At 50.8% G+C, this 16,950-nt stretch overlaps 1 protein-coding gene across 4 annotated transcripts in view; it reads left to right on the forward strand.

Annotated features, from left to right (window-relative positions):
* GFRA1 (GDNF family receptor alpha 1) overlaps positions 1-16,950 on the forward strand; it is a 228,461-nt gene that overhangs the window by 177,904 nt on the left and 33,607 nt on the right. For all 4 annotated transcript variants that reach the window (XM_055119503.1, XM_055119502.1, XM_055119504.1 and 1 more), the window contains one exon: positions 16,124-16,233. In XM_055119503.1, the coding sequence (XP_054975478.1) occupies positions 16,124-16,233 (110 nt within the window). The remainder of the gene's footprint in view (positions 1-16,123; positions 16,234-16,950) is intronic.

Genomic DNA, 16,950 nt, shown 5'->3' on the forward strand with positions numbered 1-16,950 from the left:
TGTGACGAAAAGAGCACTGATGTGGCATTGTCCGTGTGGCAGGCGGGCACCCAGCGTCGTGCTCCCCACCTTTCCACACGTGGGGGCTGATCACTGTCCCCCCTGCTTAGTTCACCTGTGGGGAGGGAAGATCTGGGAATAACCGTGTCATTGGAAGGACGGGAGTGGGGCACAGGAGAACCCAGGCGCTGCATGCCGGGCTCACCGGGGGAGCAGGGGCCATTGCAGAGGTGGGGTGTTGCATGCTGGGGGAGCCCTCTTCTGTGAAACCCCATGTCATTTCCTGGACCTCAGTTCCGGGGGCTGATTTATGGCTCACTTTATATATATTTGTTTGGGAAAAAAATAAATAAACATTTGAACTTAGAGACTAAGCGAGGGCTACGTGTTTATCCCCAGTGGCAGCATTTGACATCTTGTAAGAAGAGGCATGTAGGGGCATTTGGTGGCAATACTCCTTGGCATTCTCAAACTCACTGTGAAGGAACCCTGGCTGTCATAACCATAGGGATCAAAGCTGTCAAAAATGAATGTGTGTGTGTGTGTGTGTGTGTGTGTGTGTGTGCCACACATAGCAGTGTGCTCAGGGCTTACTTTTGCCCCTGTGCTCAGTGATCACTCCAGAGGTTCTCTGGGGTGCCAGGGATTGAACCTGGGTCGACTGTGTGCAAGGCAGCTCCCGACCCACTATACTATTGCCCCAGCCCCCAATGTGGACATGTTCATTGCCTCATTAAAAGATAGCACCAAGACACCTGCTACAGTCTCATAAATAGAATATGTATCTCTTCCCTGCAATATATGTAGGAAGTACTTTGGCAGTGTTAACAGTCTAGAAAAGTTGATATCCAAATGGAAGACATGGAATCCGGAATCTTCTATGTGAATGGATTCATTTGTTCTTTCAGTCTTTGTAGTAGGGCATCGTTGTGTAGTTTCTGGACCCCCATCTGTGGTGCTCTGGTCAAAGGGCATAAGAGAGAGCCAGGGGAAGGGTCTGGAGCGCTGACCAGCTCTGAGTTGATCAGACTCCCTGTGAAAGCTGGTGCTTGGCCCAGAGACCTGGGTGATCCCTAAGAGGTGTGCACAGACACCCCCAATGACCAAGGCTGATTTGGTTGTATGTGCCTACCTAGAACACCACCAGCAGGTCAGGGAGGACACTGCTCACAAGCTTCCCATTGCTGCCGGTGTCACCCTGGACTTCATCACCCTGGACAGGTGCCCCTGGGCCTGTTTTGAGAGATGAGCCTCAACCTTGAGCTTACCTACAGCCCTTCTCCAAAAGTTCATCCTTCATCCTCTATTCTAGTAGCCAGAGGATGTCATTGTGGTAGTGGGGGCGGGGGGGCGGGGTTCATTCTGCTCGATCAAGCTGAGCTCCATGCTGGTGGGGAAGCCCTGTTGTTCCACCAGAAACACTCTTGGTTTGGGTTTGGACATTCTCCCAGGTCCAACCTTGCTCCTTAGATGTCTGTGACAATTTCCATCCCGAGGGTCACTCTTCTGTGCTTCCTGCTTGGGAACCATGTGTCACAGGAAGAGCCAGAGGTTGGCAGGAGGTTGGCCTTGGTCTAACCCTCTGACTCGAAAATGCCAAGTGCCTGGGAGTGAGAGGTTCCTGGGGGGAGGGGCACTCAGCGATGCCTTTGGACTGTCCAGTGGCTCCACCTGACAGCTTTGGTCTTCAGTGTGGACGTCTGGGGAGAAAGTTACCCCCTCTCCAAACTAGGCTCTCTGGCTAAGGGTTTTGATGCCGTGCTGCCAGAAATCTGGCCTTTCTCTGCAAATAGGCAAAAGCCAAATTAAAAAACACCTCTTCCATGTTCCAGGACCAAGACATCAAATTAAAATTCATGAGCGACATTTGTAGCTGCAAAGCAAGTGTCCAGTTGGAGAAAGTTTGCTTTTATTGCTCAGTGGTGCTAACCAGCCATGACTCCTCCACTGGTTGAGAGGACGGGGAGCCAGGTGCCTCGAAGGGCCCGGGGGCGAGAGGCCCAGCAGCAGAGCAGCGAACTGTGTTTGCACAGGGCCCCAGTGGCCAGAGCTTGTCCACAGCCCCCTGTGGCCTGAGTGAACGGACCCTGCCAACTCCAGTGACCTATTTTTACCCCCAGTTCCCAGCAGCAGAGTGGGTGTATGTTCATACACACGCTACACAGCCAGGGAGATGGGTTACACGCGGGACATGCTCTCAGGATCCTTCCTTCCAGCCCCTTCGATATTAGCCTGCATCAGGATGGCTTTATGGTTCGTGAGGTCTGCAGTGGGGGGCTGGAAAAGTTTCATTTCTCAAACATTCCTGGGGAGGGAGTCCAGGCGGGGGGAGTTGCTGCTTTAGGGGATGCTGAGGAATAGCCAAGATGGATGGGCCTAATCCTGCTCCTAAAGAGGCCCATAAAGCTGAGGATGCATTGGACGGGCACATGGGCCTGGCGGGGCATTTAGACTCAGACAGGGGTACAGGAGTGGTGGGTGGTGCAGCGGTCAACCTAGGTGCGGGCTGGCAGCAGCTCAGAGTGTGTCTGGGCTGTGGAGAGCCACTGTGAAATGCTGTCGTGCCCAGGATTTGGCGCCTTAGCAATAGAGGCTACTGGGACACAGCCAAGGCGTGTCTCCTGGTGACTGCCTGCTGGGGCCTTCATTGTGGGGAGGAAGGAGACAGTGTGTTTGCTGGGCTCTGTGGACACAACCTGGCCATTATTGCAGAGAGGAAGGAGACAGTTGTGTTAGCTGCGGCCCAGATTGCCTGAGACTGGAATTTAGCTGGTGATGCCAGAACATGCAACACCACACAGAAGGCTTTAAAAGGGAATTATCTGAAAAGAAATCCTCTTTTCAAATTGACCTTTGGAGCAGTGTTGGAGCCCCTCTATTCAAATAAGAGAAGTTGGTGTCCTATACTCGGTCTCTCTGGTCACACGCACGTTCCCTGTGGAAGCCTCTGGGGTGGTCAGTAGGGGACTCGGGGTGGCCTTGTGCATGGTGGAGCTGTGACACAGAGAAGTGAACAAAGCGACATGAAAAATTTACAGCACGGTTGGGTCCATGATCCCAGGGTATCTTGAACATGGCCTGTAAGCTCCAGTGAGTGCTGCCTCCCTCCAAGCTCAGTCCCCCGTCCTGGGAGAGAGTTAGTGGTGGGCGTGGTAGAGACCAGCTGCCTGGCCACAGGACTCTGCACTTCGTAGAAGACTGCCCCCTAGAGGGAGCTAAGTGTACCTCGGCCACAAAGGGGCATCCTCGGGCACCTGGGAATCCAGCCTCAGCTGCAGTTCTGGGCCTCAAAATAAGCCTGAAAGCCTGAAAGGCTGGGTGGAGTGGTTGAAGTGGAAAACGGCTTAGAAAATGGCTTCTGTGGACCCTGGGAATCAGATCCTCCACTCAGATCTAAGAATGGAAGGGAATATTTAATTCAACTAAGAGCTTTGGGCAGAATATAGAATAGGGGGTTTGAGGGCCGGGATGGTGTCGGCAAGAGACTTTGAACAGGAGGATAGAAGGAAGAGTGATGGATTTTCTGGAAAGAGGGAATTACTATCAGATGGCAATGGAATACGTGATTTATTCTGTTGATGTAAAACCCCACAATTCCTGGTCCCCTGAGTACTTTTCTGTCTAGAAAGGAAGAGATCAGGGACTAGCTGTTTGCTGAGCTCCAAGTCTCTGCTGACCTTAAAACAACTTGCCTGGAAGAAAAACGACCTGGTGTATATTTACTAGCGAGCATAATTTTCCTTGGGAAGTCTGCAGACCTATTAAAGATTAATAGGGAGCTTATTTTCATGTTTCTGCTTAGTGTCTGTGTGTGTGAGTGTAGGCTGTTTGCCATCCACACATCCATTTGCCTCCCTCGTCCTCACTCCCTGCCACTGGGCTTCTCGAACATTCCTCTTGAGCAGAACTTGGGACTATAACAGCAGTATGTGGTGCTTGTTCTTGGGAGGTGAGGCCAAGAGAAGAAATTCTGCAAATTCTTAGCCAGTAAAGCTTGTCTTATTTTATTTCTCTCTCTCTCTCTCTCTCTCTCTCTCTCTCTCTCTCTCTCTCTTTTGCACAATAGCCATACTATGTGGTGCTCAGGACTTACTCCTGGCTCTGTGCTCAGGGATCACTCCTGGCAGTGCTTGAGAAACTAGATGTGATGCTGGGAATTGAACTGGGGTTGGCCATGTGGAAGGCAGGTGTCTAAACATTTGTGCTATCTCTACAGCCCATGGACCATTTAAATACTTCAGATTTGGAGGGAATCCCTCCCCCCACACATTATATACACATACTCAAAGAAGAAAGCTTTAACTGAAAGATACAACCAAGCAGCATGTGGTATAATTCCAGAATGTTCTCGAATGTACTTGTGTTCTAAAGTAACCAGAGGCTGTTCCTCTGGCTGTCAGCATAGGTTGGATCCACACTCACTTCAAAGGTTCTGGACCACCTTCTTAAATGTGCCCTTCAGATGCACACCTGTGGGGTCCAGGCCCATATACAGTGATACATATTTTCCTTCACCGGTGTCCTCAGTGTCTCTCCACGATCCCACCAACCCCCTTGCTTTGCTGGAGGGTTGAGAGGGTTCACACAATACACCACTTCTGGATCTGAAAGAGGGACTGAGCCTAGTATAATTGTGGGTTTCCCCACCTGGCACGAGTGGCTATGTGTGTGAGTGCAGGCAGAGCCCTTCTTTTGCCAGATGATTAGCAGAAGAATTCTGAGGGGAATAGCAGAGTGGCCATCTCTAGCCTTGGCTCCGTAAGGTCAGTGGGGCACTGAGTGAAACAGAAGACTCCAGGGCTGATGAAGCTCGTTCTCATCCAGGAATCTGGAGGTGGGAGGTGGGCACAAGGTGGCGGGGACCCAATTCTCTGGTAATACGTTGAGAGGCTTGACATTGTCCAACCTAAGCAAATTAGGCTGGAGAGAAGTTAAGTTCCTCCTCCCAAGTGGCATGGTTAGTAAGAAGTTGAATTGAAGCAAATCGTTATCCATTTCCACATTCTTTTACTGTTCCCTGGTTATGAGTGCTGGTTTTGTTTTCTATTGCATCTATAAGAAAGTCTCTTGCCTGCACGCCTGGCTGTCTTCCCCGGGGCCCCTCAGAGAGGATGGGCTCCAGCTTCCCTCCCCACCCCGAGCAGAGCTCCCGGTGGCCGAAGACCACCGGAACCTAGCCACAACCATGCTTGAAGCCCCTCTCCACACGTTCAGACAGGCCTCACGCGTGAAGGTACCAGCAGGGGAACCCAGGTGTGTGTAATCCCATAAACGGCCAACATCCAGAGACTTTAAAGCAAGCTCCCAGAAGCTCGTGGCTGCAAAGCAGCCATGTGATATCTTGTAGCCTACTTCTCCCTCTGGGAGAAACTGGCAAGCTTCCGAGAGTTTCCTGCCCACATGGGACAGCCTTGCAAGTGTCCCATGGTGTATTCATATGCTAAAGCCAGTAACAAGCTGGACCTCATTCCCCTGACCCTGAAAGAGCCTCCAGTGTGACATCATTGGAAGGGCCAAGTCGAGAGAGACTTCTAAGATCTCAGGGAAAGGATGAATGGAGAGGTTACTGAGCCCACTCGAGAAATCGACGATTAACGGGATTTCGTGATCATGATCGTGATGCATCTATAATGAATTGCTATAAAATTGGTGACTTTAAACAGCACACATTTATTCTCACACACTTCTAGAGTCCAGAAGTTCCACCTAGGAGATGTCTCATGGGGCTGAAACTGAGGTGTGTGCAGGGCTATGTGCATTCTGAAAGTTCTGGGTTGAAACCATTTTCAGCTTTGACTCCTTGGCTGTATTCTCTTTACCAGCCTCCAAATCAGCCAAGGCCAGACCAGCCCTCACCGCATTTTGTTCTGCTGCCCTCCTCGTCTACCCACCTCTTCTGATTTCAAGAACCCCTGTGACTACAGGGAGCCCACCCAGACCATCCAAGATGGTCTCATTCATACTCATTCCTCCCTTCTGCCGAATCCTAGCTAGGCCAGGGAGCTAGAGTGTAGACATCTTGCTGGCTATTATTCTTCTTCTTGGTTCTTCTCCTTACTCTTTCAACTTGTTTTTAATTATAAATTATAATGACTTATAAACTAGCCATCGCCCCCTACTTCAGGGTGGTTGCTGGAAGGTACAGAACTCACAGCATCTCTTTCATTGATGCTCTGTGTGTGTTCTGTATTAACCCTCTGCTCTCCTTTCTCTTGGTCCCTTCCTTGTTCATTACTTCCCACGTTTATCCTGTTGCTTTTAAGCTACTTCTAAAAGCAGCTCAAAGTTCTCTCTGAAAGAGGAGTTGGGAATAAATAATTAAAGGAAGCTGTGATGGGGCGCCTTTGCCACCCCAGGATTCCTGAGCAGATACCGTGTTTCCAGCGTAAATGTGAGACCACTTCTGTCTGAAATGGAAGGTCTACCCTCATACCACGTTTTGGAGGTTTGGGGTTTTGGGTGGTTTTCCTACTGGCCAAGGTGGGGGCCCATCTAGATTTCTACTTCTCCTTTTGACTGAAAAGGCAGAAACTGATGACTGAAGGTGGTCTGCGGAGAGAGAAAGAATTCTTGGAGATCTATTCTTCAAGAATCTGAGCGTGCAGGATATCTGGAATGTTTTATAATCATTTCATCAGCCAGCAAGCTTTCTCTCCTCCCTCATTTCTTCCTGGAAAAACAAGTCCCACCGAAGCTTAGGTTGTCTGCGCCGATGGACGTGTTGTGGCATGGCGAATACAAACCCAGTTGATTTGAGTTGTCAGTGTGGCATGGTGGTGTTACACGTTTCCTCCTTTCCGACTTACACTCTCCTCTTGCCATAGTTGTCGTTGGGTGCACTGAGGGAGTCAGCTGGGAACAGGGTGCAGGGATGGGACAGGCCGCCAGGCAGTTTTTGGCCAGAGCGGTGCTGAGAGCCCCTGCGAGGTCGGCAGGACTTCCCTTGCCAGTTGCTCTGCCTTGAGCTGCGGATTTACCCCGTGGAGATGAGCTGTCACTTTTGGCTCCTCTGCAGACACTGATCGGCAGCTGTCAGCTCGGCTGCCAGGTGGCCGGGCACAGGGTACAGAGGCGACTGGGCTGCTGAGCGGGATTTCCCTCAGCGCTGCCACAGTTTGAAGAGATCCAAGGGCTGAGGCAGCCTCACCCCTCCTCTGCCCTGCAGCCCGAAGCCCGGAAATCCTCTCCTCTTCAGTCGCCCCACGCAGGATGCCTGGATTGAAATCTGTGGGCTCCGCCTGTGTCTCCACACTCATCCCTGTGTCGGGCTTTGTCACAGTGCCAAGCCTCCATCCCCGCCCCCCATGCTGGCCAGAAGCTGCCTGGGATCCAAAGAGGAGGTGCAGTGTGAGTTGGGGGTCTCCCAGGCCAGTGGGGGTGGGCTGGTGCGCTGAGCAGAGATGTGGGTGGAGGCAATAATTAATCTTCCTTGGCCATGAGGCCTTCCTGGCCCAGGAAATGGAAGGACCAGTTTCCTATGGCCATAGGAAGTCTGGGGCCAGTTTCCTATGGTTCTGGGACCTTTCTGCTCTTCTCCATTGGCCTGTAGCTGGGATCTGCCTGCGTCACTGTGGAGCGAGTCAGCTAGCAAAAGGCAAAAGCCTCGAAGGGACCCCTAGGAGTGGCCTTTGGGCACAGGGTGCTGGAGATGTGATGTGTCTGGCTCTGAGTTGGCCACCTGAACTCTCCATCTCCCAGGACCTCCCAAGCAGGGGAACAGGACCTCAGAGCTACCTGACCCCCAGCTCCATAGTCTGACTGCAGCAAACACTGGACCAAACACTGCTTCAGGGCGTCTCATTGGCCACCCAATGTGAGGGAAGAGAGGCAGGAAACTGATCTTCCCCATTTAATGCCTTGGCACAGCCCTCCCTCCCTGTGTGCCCTACGCACTCCTCGGTGGCTGGAGAAGGGGGCAAAAGTGGTACCTAACCATCCCTACAGCCAAGATGTGTTCTGCTCCCCCATCTCAGAGGGCACCATCCTGGGGCTTGAGCCAACTTCTTATATTTTGGCCTTGTGGTGGGACTGCCTTGTGGTCGCCTGTACTAAATATGTTCCGAGGTTAACAGCTTGGGATTTTTGTCTCTTCATGTTGTTTTTTTTTTCTGGGTGATTTTGCTTACTGGGTTTGACACTGGTCAGAATTGCGGAGAAAAGATGATGGATATACCAGGAAGTATGTGTTCTGGGTTCCATGTGACACAAATTTGATACGAATTCAGGTCTTACATCCTCCATTGAAAGACCCCGTGAAGGCATTGCTCCCATTTTCCAGGCAAGGATGCTGAGGAGTAGAGAAGTGAACCAACACACTAGGTGGGAAGATTATAAGGAAATGAAATCAGAAATAGGTGGCCCCACTCCCAAGCCCACCTTACTTATCATTTGCCCTCAGGACCCCTGGAGAAAGTTTTCCGAAATCCATCACCTAAATGGAAACAGCCAAGACTGTAGAGCACTCACAGTGTGTTGGGTGCTAAAAAAGTCCCAGCTTTCTTACACCTCTTAATGAGGGAATCCTGTCTGAAAGTTCTAGATTTCTGCTGGGTCCTCCCATCTTACAATCCTGTCTGAACACTGGTGTGGTCCAAAGACCCTTTAACAAAGGAGAATGGAAGTGAATCTGTTCATTATCAAGCTCCCCTGTCTCTCCTTCTGGCTATGTTGCTTCTGCATTGCAGTCAGTCCAGGAGTAGAGCGAGGTGATACCAACTGAGGTGATACTGGACGAGGTGATACCAGTCAAGGTGGTACCAGTCAAAGTGGTATCGGCTGAGGTGGTACCATTTGAGGTGGTTCCAAATGAGGTGGCACTGGCTGGCATGGTGCCAACTGGAGTGGCACCGACTGAGGTGGTACCAAAATGAGGTGGTGCCAGCAGAGGCGGTGCCAACTGGGGTGGTACTTGCTTAAGGTGGTGTGAGCTGAGGTGGTACCAGCTGAGGTAGTGTCTGTTGAGGTGGTGCTGGCTGTGATGCTGCCATCAGAGTCACACTAGGACGAAGGCAGGTCAGTCAGTCAGTCAGATGAGAAAGGGCAAAGAAGAAGGATGGCACACTCATCTAGACTTACACAGATTCCGAGCCCAGAATCCCTGCCTTTCTCCACCCAGGTGTATTGAGGTAAACTTCATCCCCATTACCCCTCTTGGGGCCCTGAGCAGGAGTCTCATCTCTTTGCCCCTCAGCTCCCCCGTGTAGGAACGGAGGCTCCCTAGAAAAATCCCAGTCTCTGTACTCAAAGGAGATCAAATACCCGGACCCTAAAAGTACATGCAACCACAGAATGGACTCCTGGATTGTTTTTTTTTTTTTTTTGCTTTTTGGGTCACACCCGGCGATGCTCAGGGGTTACTCCTGGCTCTGCACTCAGGAATTACTCCTGGCGGTGCTCAGGGGACCATATGGGATGCTGGGAATCGAACCTGGGTGGGCCGCGTGCAAGGCAAACGCCCTACCCGTTGTGCTATCGCTCCAGCCCCCCTCCTGGATGTTGAGAAGAAGGATGTTTGAAGAACAGGTGTGCTATTTTGTGGGGGCCCACTCGTGGTGAGTGCCCCATGCATTGTATTTCTAAAAGCGGAAGGAAAATCCAAGAGCTAAGTCATTAAGCAACAGACTCAGGAACTCCAGTTAATTAGGAGCAGAGCCTGGAGCTCATTCAAAATCTCACAGCTCTTCCCTCCATTTCACCCACCCCGGGGCTGGTGTCCAAGTAAGGGATTTGTCCTGGAAAAAATAGCACTGACAGGATGAGGGTAATCCAGGATGAGTTAAACCAGGCTTTGCTAGGGTGTTTTTCACCAGTTTTCTAGAACACTGTTTTCTTCGAAGTGTTGCAGAAAAAGCAGTCGGGTGATATTTTTTTCTCCCACTGTCAGAAGACCATCTGCTGTCCGAGAAGATTCCTAGATTATTTTTTTTTCTAGAAATCATTTTCTATTTCCAGTTTTCTGCCCTTCCCTCCGTAGCTCCCTTTTTTGCAAACCCTCTGTCCTGAAGCTTCCTGAGCCTGTGTGGGCTTCCCCCTGAGTAGAGAGGGTGGGGGGGGATTTCTCTCTGTGGTGGAAGATGCATTTCTACTTCAGTGCCTGTTCATTTCCGTGTCATCGTCACCCCTGAAAAATAATCAGCCTCCTCACACTGTAGCCCTGGCGACTTCATGTCTCCAAAAGAAACCCAGCCTGGGGCTTGCCAGGGTGGAGCCTTTCACAATAGCCCAGATGAGGAAGTCATTGAAACAGGTGACTTTTAGGGTGACAGTGTTCCAAGCCACTGTCAGGAACCTGGAGAGGAGAGGCATTCCCAGTGATACTCCACCCACAGGCCAGATGGTTCCAGGGTGGACTCAGACCCCTTGGAGCTGCTCAAGCTGATCTGTGCTGGGGCCCACCAGGGTATGTTGAGTGCGGGGGCCATGTGAGAACAGTACTCCAACTTTAGTCCCTGTGCCTGTGACTAATGTACCCCTAACCACTAAGATATCTTTCTGGCCCTCACCCAGTTACTGTAAATCAGGGTGTATAGAGCAAAACGCCCAGTAGAGGCGGCCCTGGTGTGCTGGCACTGTCAGGGTGCAGGTGCTCTGAAAAATACTTGTGGCTCTAAAGACCTTTGAGTTAATCCCTTGGCATCTTTTATTTTATTTTTTATTAGAGAATCACTGTGATGTACAGTTACAAACTTATGAACTTTTGTGTTTGCATTTTACTCATACAGTGATCGTTTACCCATCCCTCCACCAGTGCCCATTCACCTCCACCAATGATCCCAGTATCCCTCTCACCACCCCCACCCATTCGGGTTGGAAGATGCCAGCTGAAAGTAGACTATAGACCTAACATGATGGCCACTCAATACCTCTATTGCAAACTACAACACCCAAAAGGAGAGAGAACAAAGGGGAATGTCCTCCCTTGGTGTCTTGACCTCAGACTTGTCACCTGCCCTTCACCCCCGCCACCGCTTCATCCTCCCAGCAGGAAAATGTAGGGGAGACACAGGAGACCCCTGTCTGCCAAGTTGCCCAGTCTTGCCTCCTCCTTTCTGCACCCTGGACCTCTGTCCTGGGCTCCCCAGAGGCCAGTGCTTCCTCCTGTATTCTTTCCTGCCCAGACCTGGGTTTCCACCTCTATTTACCACTGAGGAATCCTCCAGTCTCCAATCCTGACCCCTGTGACCATTTTCCTGCTCCTTCCCTTGCAACAGTGATGGCCCTGAGCAGGGGTCATACCCATCTTTGTGAAACAGAGAGACCCAAGAATCTTCCAGCTCTGCAGACCCAATAATCACAGGATAGCTCTGTTTTACAGTCTCCTATGGGGGCTGGGGGTGGGCAGGGGTCACAGCTCATATCTGTTGAGCTCTTGCCTTCCATGGGGGTGGGGAATGCCTGGGTTCCATCGCTAGTGCCCTGTGGCACACTCTCCCCACTACCCCCTCCAGTCCTGCAGCAATAACAGCAGAAGCCAGGAAACCAGCGTATAGGAGTTTTGTGGAGACTCTCCCCATTTCTCCTGGACAGCGGTGTGGCAACCTCACCACTCAGCTGCATCTCTCCTCTCTGCCACTTTGCATGTGGAAAACGCCCACAAGTTGGGAGTGGCATGAGTTGAAGTACAGCCGTGAGAAGAATGTCTGGCCCTGGGGTTACACTGATGCCCGCAGAGCCACATGGCACAAGGAAATGCAAAGTTTCCCTTTCTTTTCTGTTTCTTGATCTTTAAGTTGGAACTATTAGTTTTACCTACTAGGGGTGCTCTTACAAATGAATGTGTAGAGGTGTCGGGTGCTTACATCAGCGCTTGCCACGCACCTGCCACTCTAGGATTGTTACCTTGAGTGACCTCGATGGTGGCTCTTAATCCCTACGCTCCTTCTTCCCCCTGGGAATACCCATCCATACCTGCCCACCAGTTCTTCACCCTCCTTCCAGCCTGAGTCCCTGCAACAGCTTCAGGAGCTGATTTTAGGTGGTGGACCAGAATGTGTGGGTTCTGATCTGGGTTCTCTGCTCACACTGTCTTCTTCTAGTCTGAATTCATCCGACAGATGCCAGTGTGTTGCCTGTGACATCAGGTGAATGGAATAGGCACTCCCACTTTGCCGGGGTTTCCTGGAAAATCTTTGGTGTATAAAGACATGACTAACATGTGTTATCTGTGCTTCCCTTGCGTTGGCTGTGCTTTTATTAGAAGCCATGCTTGCCTTTTATCAGGAACTTGCCACTCTGGTCGTATAATTGTTCAGCTTATTTCTCTCGGCTTCTAGATTGCTGGTGCTCTGAGGTCAGGGACAGGAAATGTGTTCACCGGAGCTGATGCATCCCTCAGTCAGCAGAACAGCCCAGAAGTAAGCTGCTCTGAGAGTGTGAGGCATTTGCACATGTGACATGGCACACTGCAGAGAGTGACTACAGTGCAGAGAGGGAGAGGGAAGGACGAGAGGGGAAGGATGACTTCCTTTCTCTGAGGGGGACAACATGCCAGAGACTCCCCCAGCTCCGCCATCAGATTGACCACATTGCCCTGAGGTTTATTTTAAAACAAGGTTGTGTCAATAAATAAATTTTTAAAAAGCGCTCTCCAAGAACAACACACTGGCCTGATTTGTAGTGTTTGTTGATTACCGTGGTGTAAATCTTCACACCAAGGCCACTTGCAAGCTACTGGGGTGATGTTGGCCAGTTCCCCAGATTCCTGAAAATTTATCTGTCCACTTCTAGTGTGCCACTGTATAAACAAGGCCTTCCTTCAGCTTTCTTCTCTGTCAAATCTTTTTTTGTTGTTGTGACTCAGTTTAGGGGCTATTCCAGCAGTGCTCAAGGCATACTCCTGGCTCTGAACTCACGGATCACTTCTGGCAGTGCTCAGGGGACTGTGTGGGTTGCTGGGGCTTGAACTCAGGTTGGCGATGTGGAAAGCAAGCGCCTTACCCACTGTACTGTCACTCTCTAGCAATCGGAATCCTATAAAGCAAACTTCTCCTCAAGCATCACTATTGGGAGAGAAGAGCGTCCTGGGAAAGAGTCACAGATAAATTGGGGGGTTACGATTTTAGCTTTGTGTTTTGGATCAAACCTGGCTCTGTGCTCAGGGATCACTCCTTGCAGGGTTGGGACGACCATATGTGGTGCCGGGTGTTGAACCCGGGTCGGTGGCGGGTAGCGCCTTAGCTTACCCAGTGTCCTATCTCTGCAGCCCCTGCTGGTGGGAGTTCTAACGAGGCTGCTTGTGTGTTCACTATCCTTTGGAAACTCTTTCTGTCTTGGTGATGCTGATCTCTGGGATCTGTGCTGGGAGCTTCACTCCAAAACCATCCTGTCTAGGGTCCTTCTTGGAATCACAGACACAGTTTCCTCTTCCCACTCTCCTGACACTCCTGGCAGCAGGCGGACTCAATTAGCCTCTCGTTCCAGAGGCCCCTGGTGAGCGGGTCCCATGGTTGCTAGGCAAAAAGGCAAAATGGACCTGGTGGCGTTAGCATCGTACTGAAGGCCGGCATCCTCATAACCCTGTTCAGTTCAGTCAGCTCCAGAGATGATGGGAAGTGAGGGGAGGGATAGAGGGAGGGAGGAGGAGAAAAGAGGGAGAGAGGGAGGGAGGGAGAAAGAGGAGGGAGGGAGAGAGGGAGAGGAAGGCCTGCCCTCCATCTGGGGACCCAGCCCTGCCCCATCCAAGAGCTGCTCAGGCAGGGGTGTGTGTGTGTGTGTGCGCGCAGAGCTGGAACGCCAGCTGCCGGAATCCCGATCAGCCTTGGGAATGTTCAAAGCCCAGTCCTGCTACCTCGTTAACTTTCATGACCAGGAAAATGCTGCTGAAATTAACACTCATTCCAAGCTGGAAGCGCCGGAAGCCAGTTGAGTGAGCCTGAGCCACCTGTAGGGGATTTTCTCCAAATAATAAATCTTCAAACCAGGCTGCAGAACATCGCCAGGTTGTCTGTCCTTCTGTGTGCTCAGTTAAAGTCAGAAAACAACACCCGCGGGGCAGAGGCTATAGGAGAGAGGCCCGGGCATACAGGTGGGCGCACTCACAGCCTCAGTGGATGCTGTTGGCCCTTCACCCAATGGTTGCAAGGCAAAATAGCAACTTCCCTTCAGCCGAGGCTTTACCAGGGACTTCTCTGCGGAGTGCCAGGGCTGGACAGGGAATCTCCCGCAGAGCTCAGTTACATTTCCTCTGAGCATTTCCCCTGAGCATTTCCAGGGAAGGCCCTGGAGACTCCAAGCAGCATCGGGAGAGGTGCTGCAGTGTCATTCAGTGTTGTGGCTCTGACGCGTGCACTGCATCAACGGTCAGGTTGGCTGAGAATTGCTAGTGGGGCCCCCAGAACCTCCTGAGAACCACTTGGGAGCCCCCTCCCCCCCCAAAAGGCTTACATGGACCTCTCACAAACCTTCCTTGGCCCCACACAGCCTACCTCACTCTAACCACAACACAGACTTGCTTGTAAGCTGAAATATGCTAAGTACCAGCAGTGTCTTGGGTGGAAATAAGTAGAAACAAGCACTGGGAACGTCAGCTGCCAACTCAGAGTCCTCAAGACAAGAGAGCGGAGGAGACAACCATGCCATTGTCTTCTATAATTGCCAGATCATTTAAATTCCTGTGAAGTCCATTGTGTTCTTCACAGAGAAGCAGAGCGGTTGTCTGCTCAGATGACCTCAGAGGTGCCCCAGCTCTCATCCAGGCCTTTTCCAACAATACCCTCTTCAGATTGAGAAATAGCTCATTGGCCACAAAGAGCCCTGGTCCTCCCCAGAGTGGTGGGTCTGTGGCTGCCCCACTTCCGGTCTCTGCAACCTTCCTGTAACCCAAGGACTTCTGGTGGGCTGTACCACAGACACAGAGGGGTGCCAGAACAGAGGACATATTTTACCCTCTTCTCTACCCTCCTCTGTGTGGACCCTCCAGGCCTCACCTCCGCCTACAGCCCCAAGGTACTAGACCAAACAGTGATGGCACCGTAGGGAGTGGCACTTGTCCCTCAGGCCTTTCTCTTCAGTTCTGGAAAAGCAAGTGTCTCCTCCCTGTCACTTGACTGGCCTAGATTCTTGTCCCCTCTGGGCTGGAGGATGGAGATGACTCCCAGTGAGATACACATATCCTCAAAGTCGGTAGGAATTAGGGGAACAGATGGGCTATAGGATCCTATTTTCACGTCAATTATATGTTTCTGTGTGAAGTAAATATTTTCCCAATGTGGATCTCTGGTGAGTGTGTAAAAATGTACTTCCTAAGGATACAAGTAAACCTTGTCAGAATATGAAATGGAAATTTCAAAGGATCTAGGTCTTTTTGGTTAATAGGGTCTATAGTCATCTTCTCTCCAAACAAATAGACATAGGTGGGTCAGGACTGGGGGGAGCAAAGGGGGCTGGTGGTTGGGGGTTGTCTAAGAACCGAGGCTCACACTTCAAGAGTTTAAATTTAGCTTCAGTGTCATGGAAGGTTCTGCACACATTTTCCTGCATGTACCTTATGGATTCAGGTCTGATGTTGAGAACTTTAATCCATTTTGAAGTGACTCATTTGTTGCATATGAAAAACCATAATATGAGACTAATGCTAAGGACAGTAGAAACAAGGCCCAGGAGAATTGGTCCACGATTGGAAGCCTGCCTCCAATGCTGGGGGAGAAGGCAATTGGAATAGAGCAGGGACTCCTGACAAAGATAGTTGGGAATGAGCACTCTGTATAAGCACTGTGTGCTCAAAGTGGTAAAGGAACTATATGATAACCTCCCCATATCTGTACAGCAAACCATAATGCTCCGACGGAGAGAAGTAGAAAGAAGGAAAGTGCTTGCCATAGAGACAGGCTGTGGGGAGGGAGATGGTGAGAGAGAAACTGGGGACATTGGAGGTGGGAAATGTACAGTTGTGGAGGGATGGGTGTGGAACATTGTATTACTGAGACCCCATCATGAACAGCTTTGTAACTGTGTATCTCATGGTGATTCAATTTTTTTTAAGTTTGAATTTTCTGAATGTTGGGTGTGTGGTAAAGCGTCTTTGAGCAAAGGAGTGAAGAACAATGATGATTGTCCAGAGACTGAGGAGCTTCTGAAGAGCCCCCCACCCATATATATATATATATATATTTTTTTTTTTTTTCAGATCTCGCCTGGCAGATTTTTTTACCAACTGCCAGCCAGAGTCAAGGTCTGTGAGCAGCTGTCTGAAGGAGAACTATGCTGACTGCCTCCTCGCCTACTCGGGGCTCATCGGTAAGTTGGGGGAGGAGCAGGGAAGAGGGAAGAGGAGGAAAGGCTGGCAGGAGGTCCCCACAGATGGCTCTTTCCACAGCCACATGCCCTGGGCAAGGCAAGTTGAAACCCCCTAGTCAGTTCTGATGTTAGACCCTGAGGATTATCCTGGACAAAAGCGAGAGAGAAGCTAATGGATGTGCACGGGTGCAGACTGACAGGAGCATCATAAAGAGCAGGGGCAACAAGTGCAAAGACCTCAGAAGCAGCTGCAGGGATGACTGACCACAGGGAACAGACAGAGCAAAAGGCACCGGGTTCTGTACACGCCACTGCAGCCTGCTAATTGTCTTAGGGAGCTTTGAAGAAAGGCAACGAGAAAGGTACTCAGTCTGAGAAATAACACAGAAATGGAGCTTTGGAAAGAAAACCCCCAACAGTGGGGTCCTGCTGACCCTTTCTGCTCTTGGTGACTCAGCTGTTGGTGTGCAGAGGGTAGTGATTAAGACTCACCCCTGTCCCCCAACCCAAAGCACTTCGAGAACAGACATAGCAAAATCATGACTTCCTCTATTTCAAGACCCAGACTTGATTAGCAAAAGACCTCAAACTTTGGGGGCCTAGTATTCCCCTTTCAGAAAAAAAAACTACTTGGCACCCCCCCTGGAAATCAACTTTCCAGGGAACAGAAAGAAAGTGCCTCCCAAAGAACACCCCAGGGTTCTACTGTCACCCCCT

The sequence above is a fragment of the Sorex araneus genome, chromosome 11 (genome assembly GCF_027595985.1).
Source record: "Sorex araneus isolate mSorAra2 chromosome 11, mSorAra2.pri, whole genome shotgun sequence".
Taxonomy (NCBI): domain Eukaryota; kingdom Metazoa; phylum Chordata; class Mammalia; order Eulipotyphla; family Soricidae; genus Sorex; species Sorex araneus.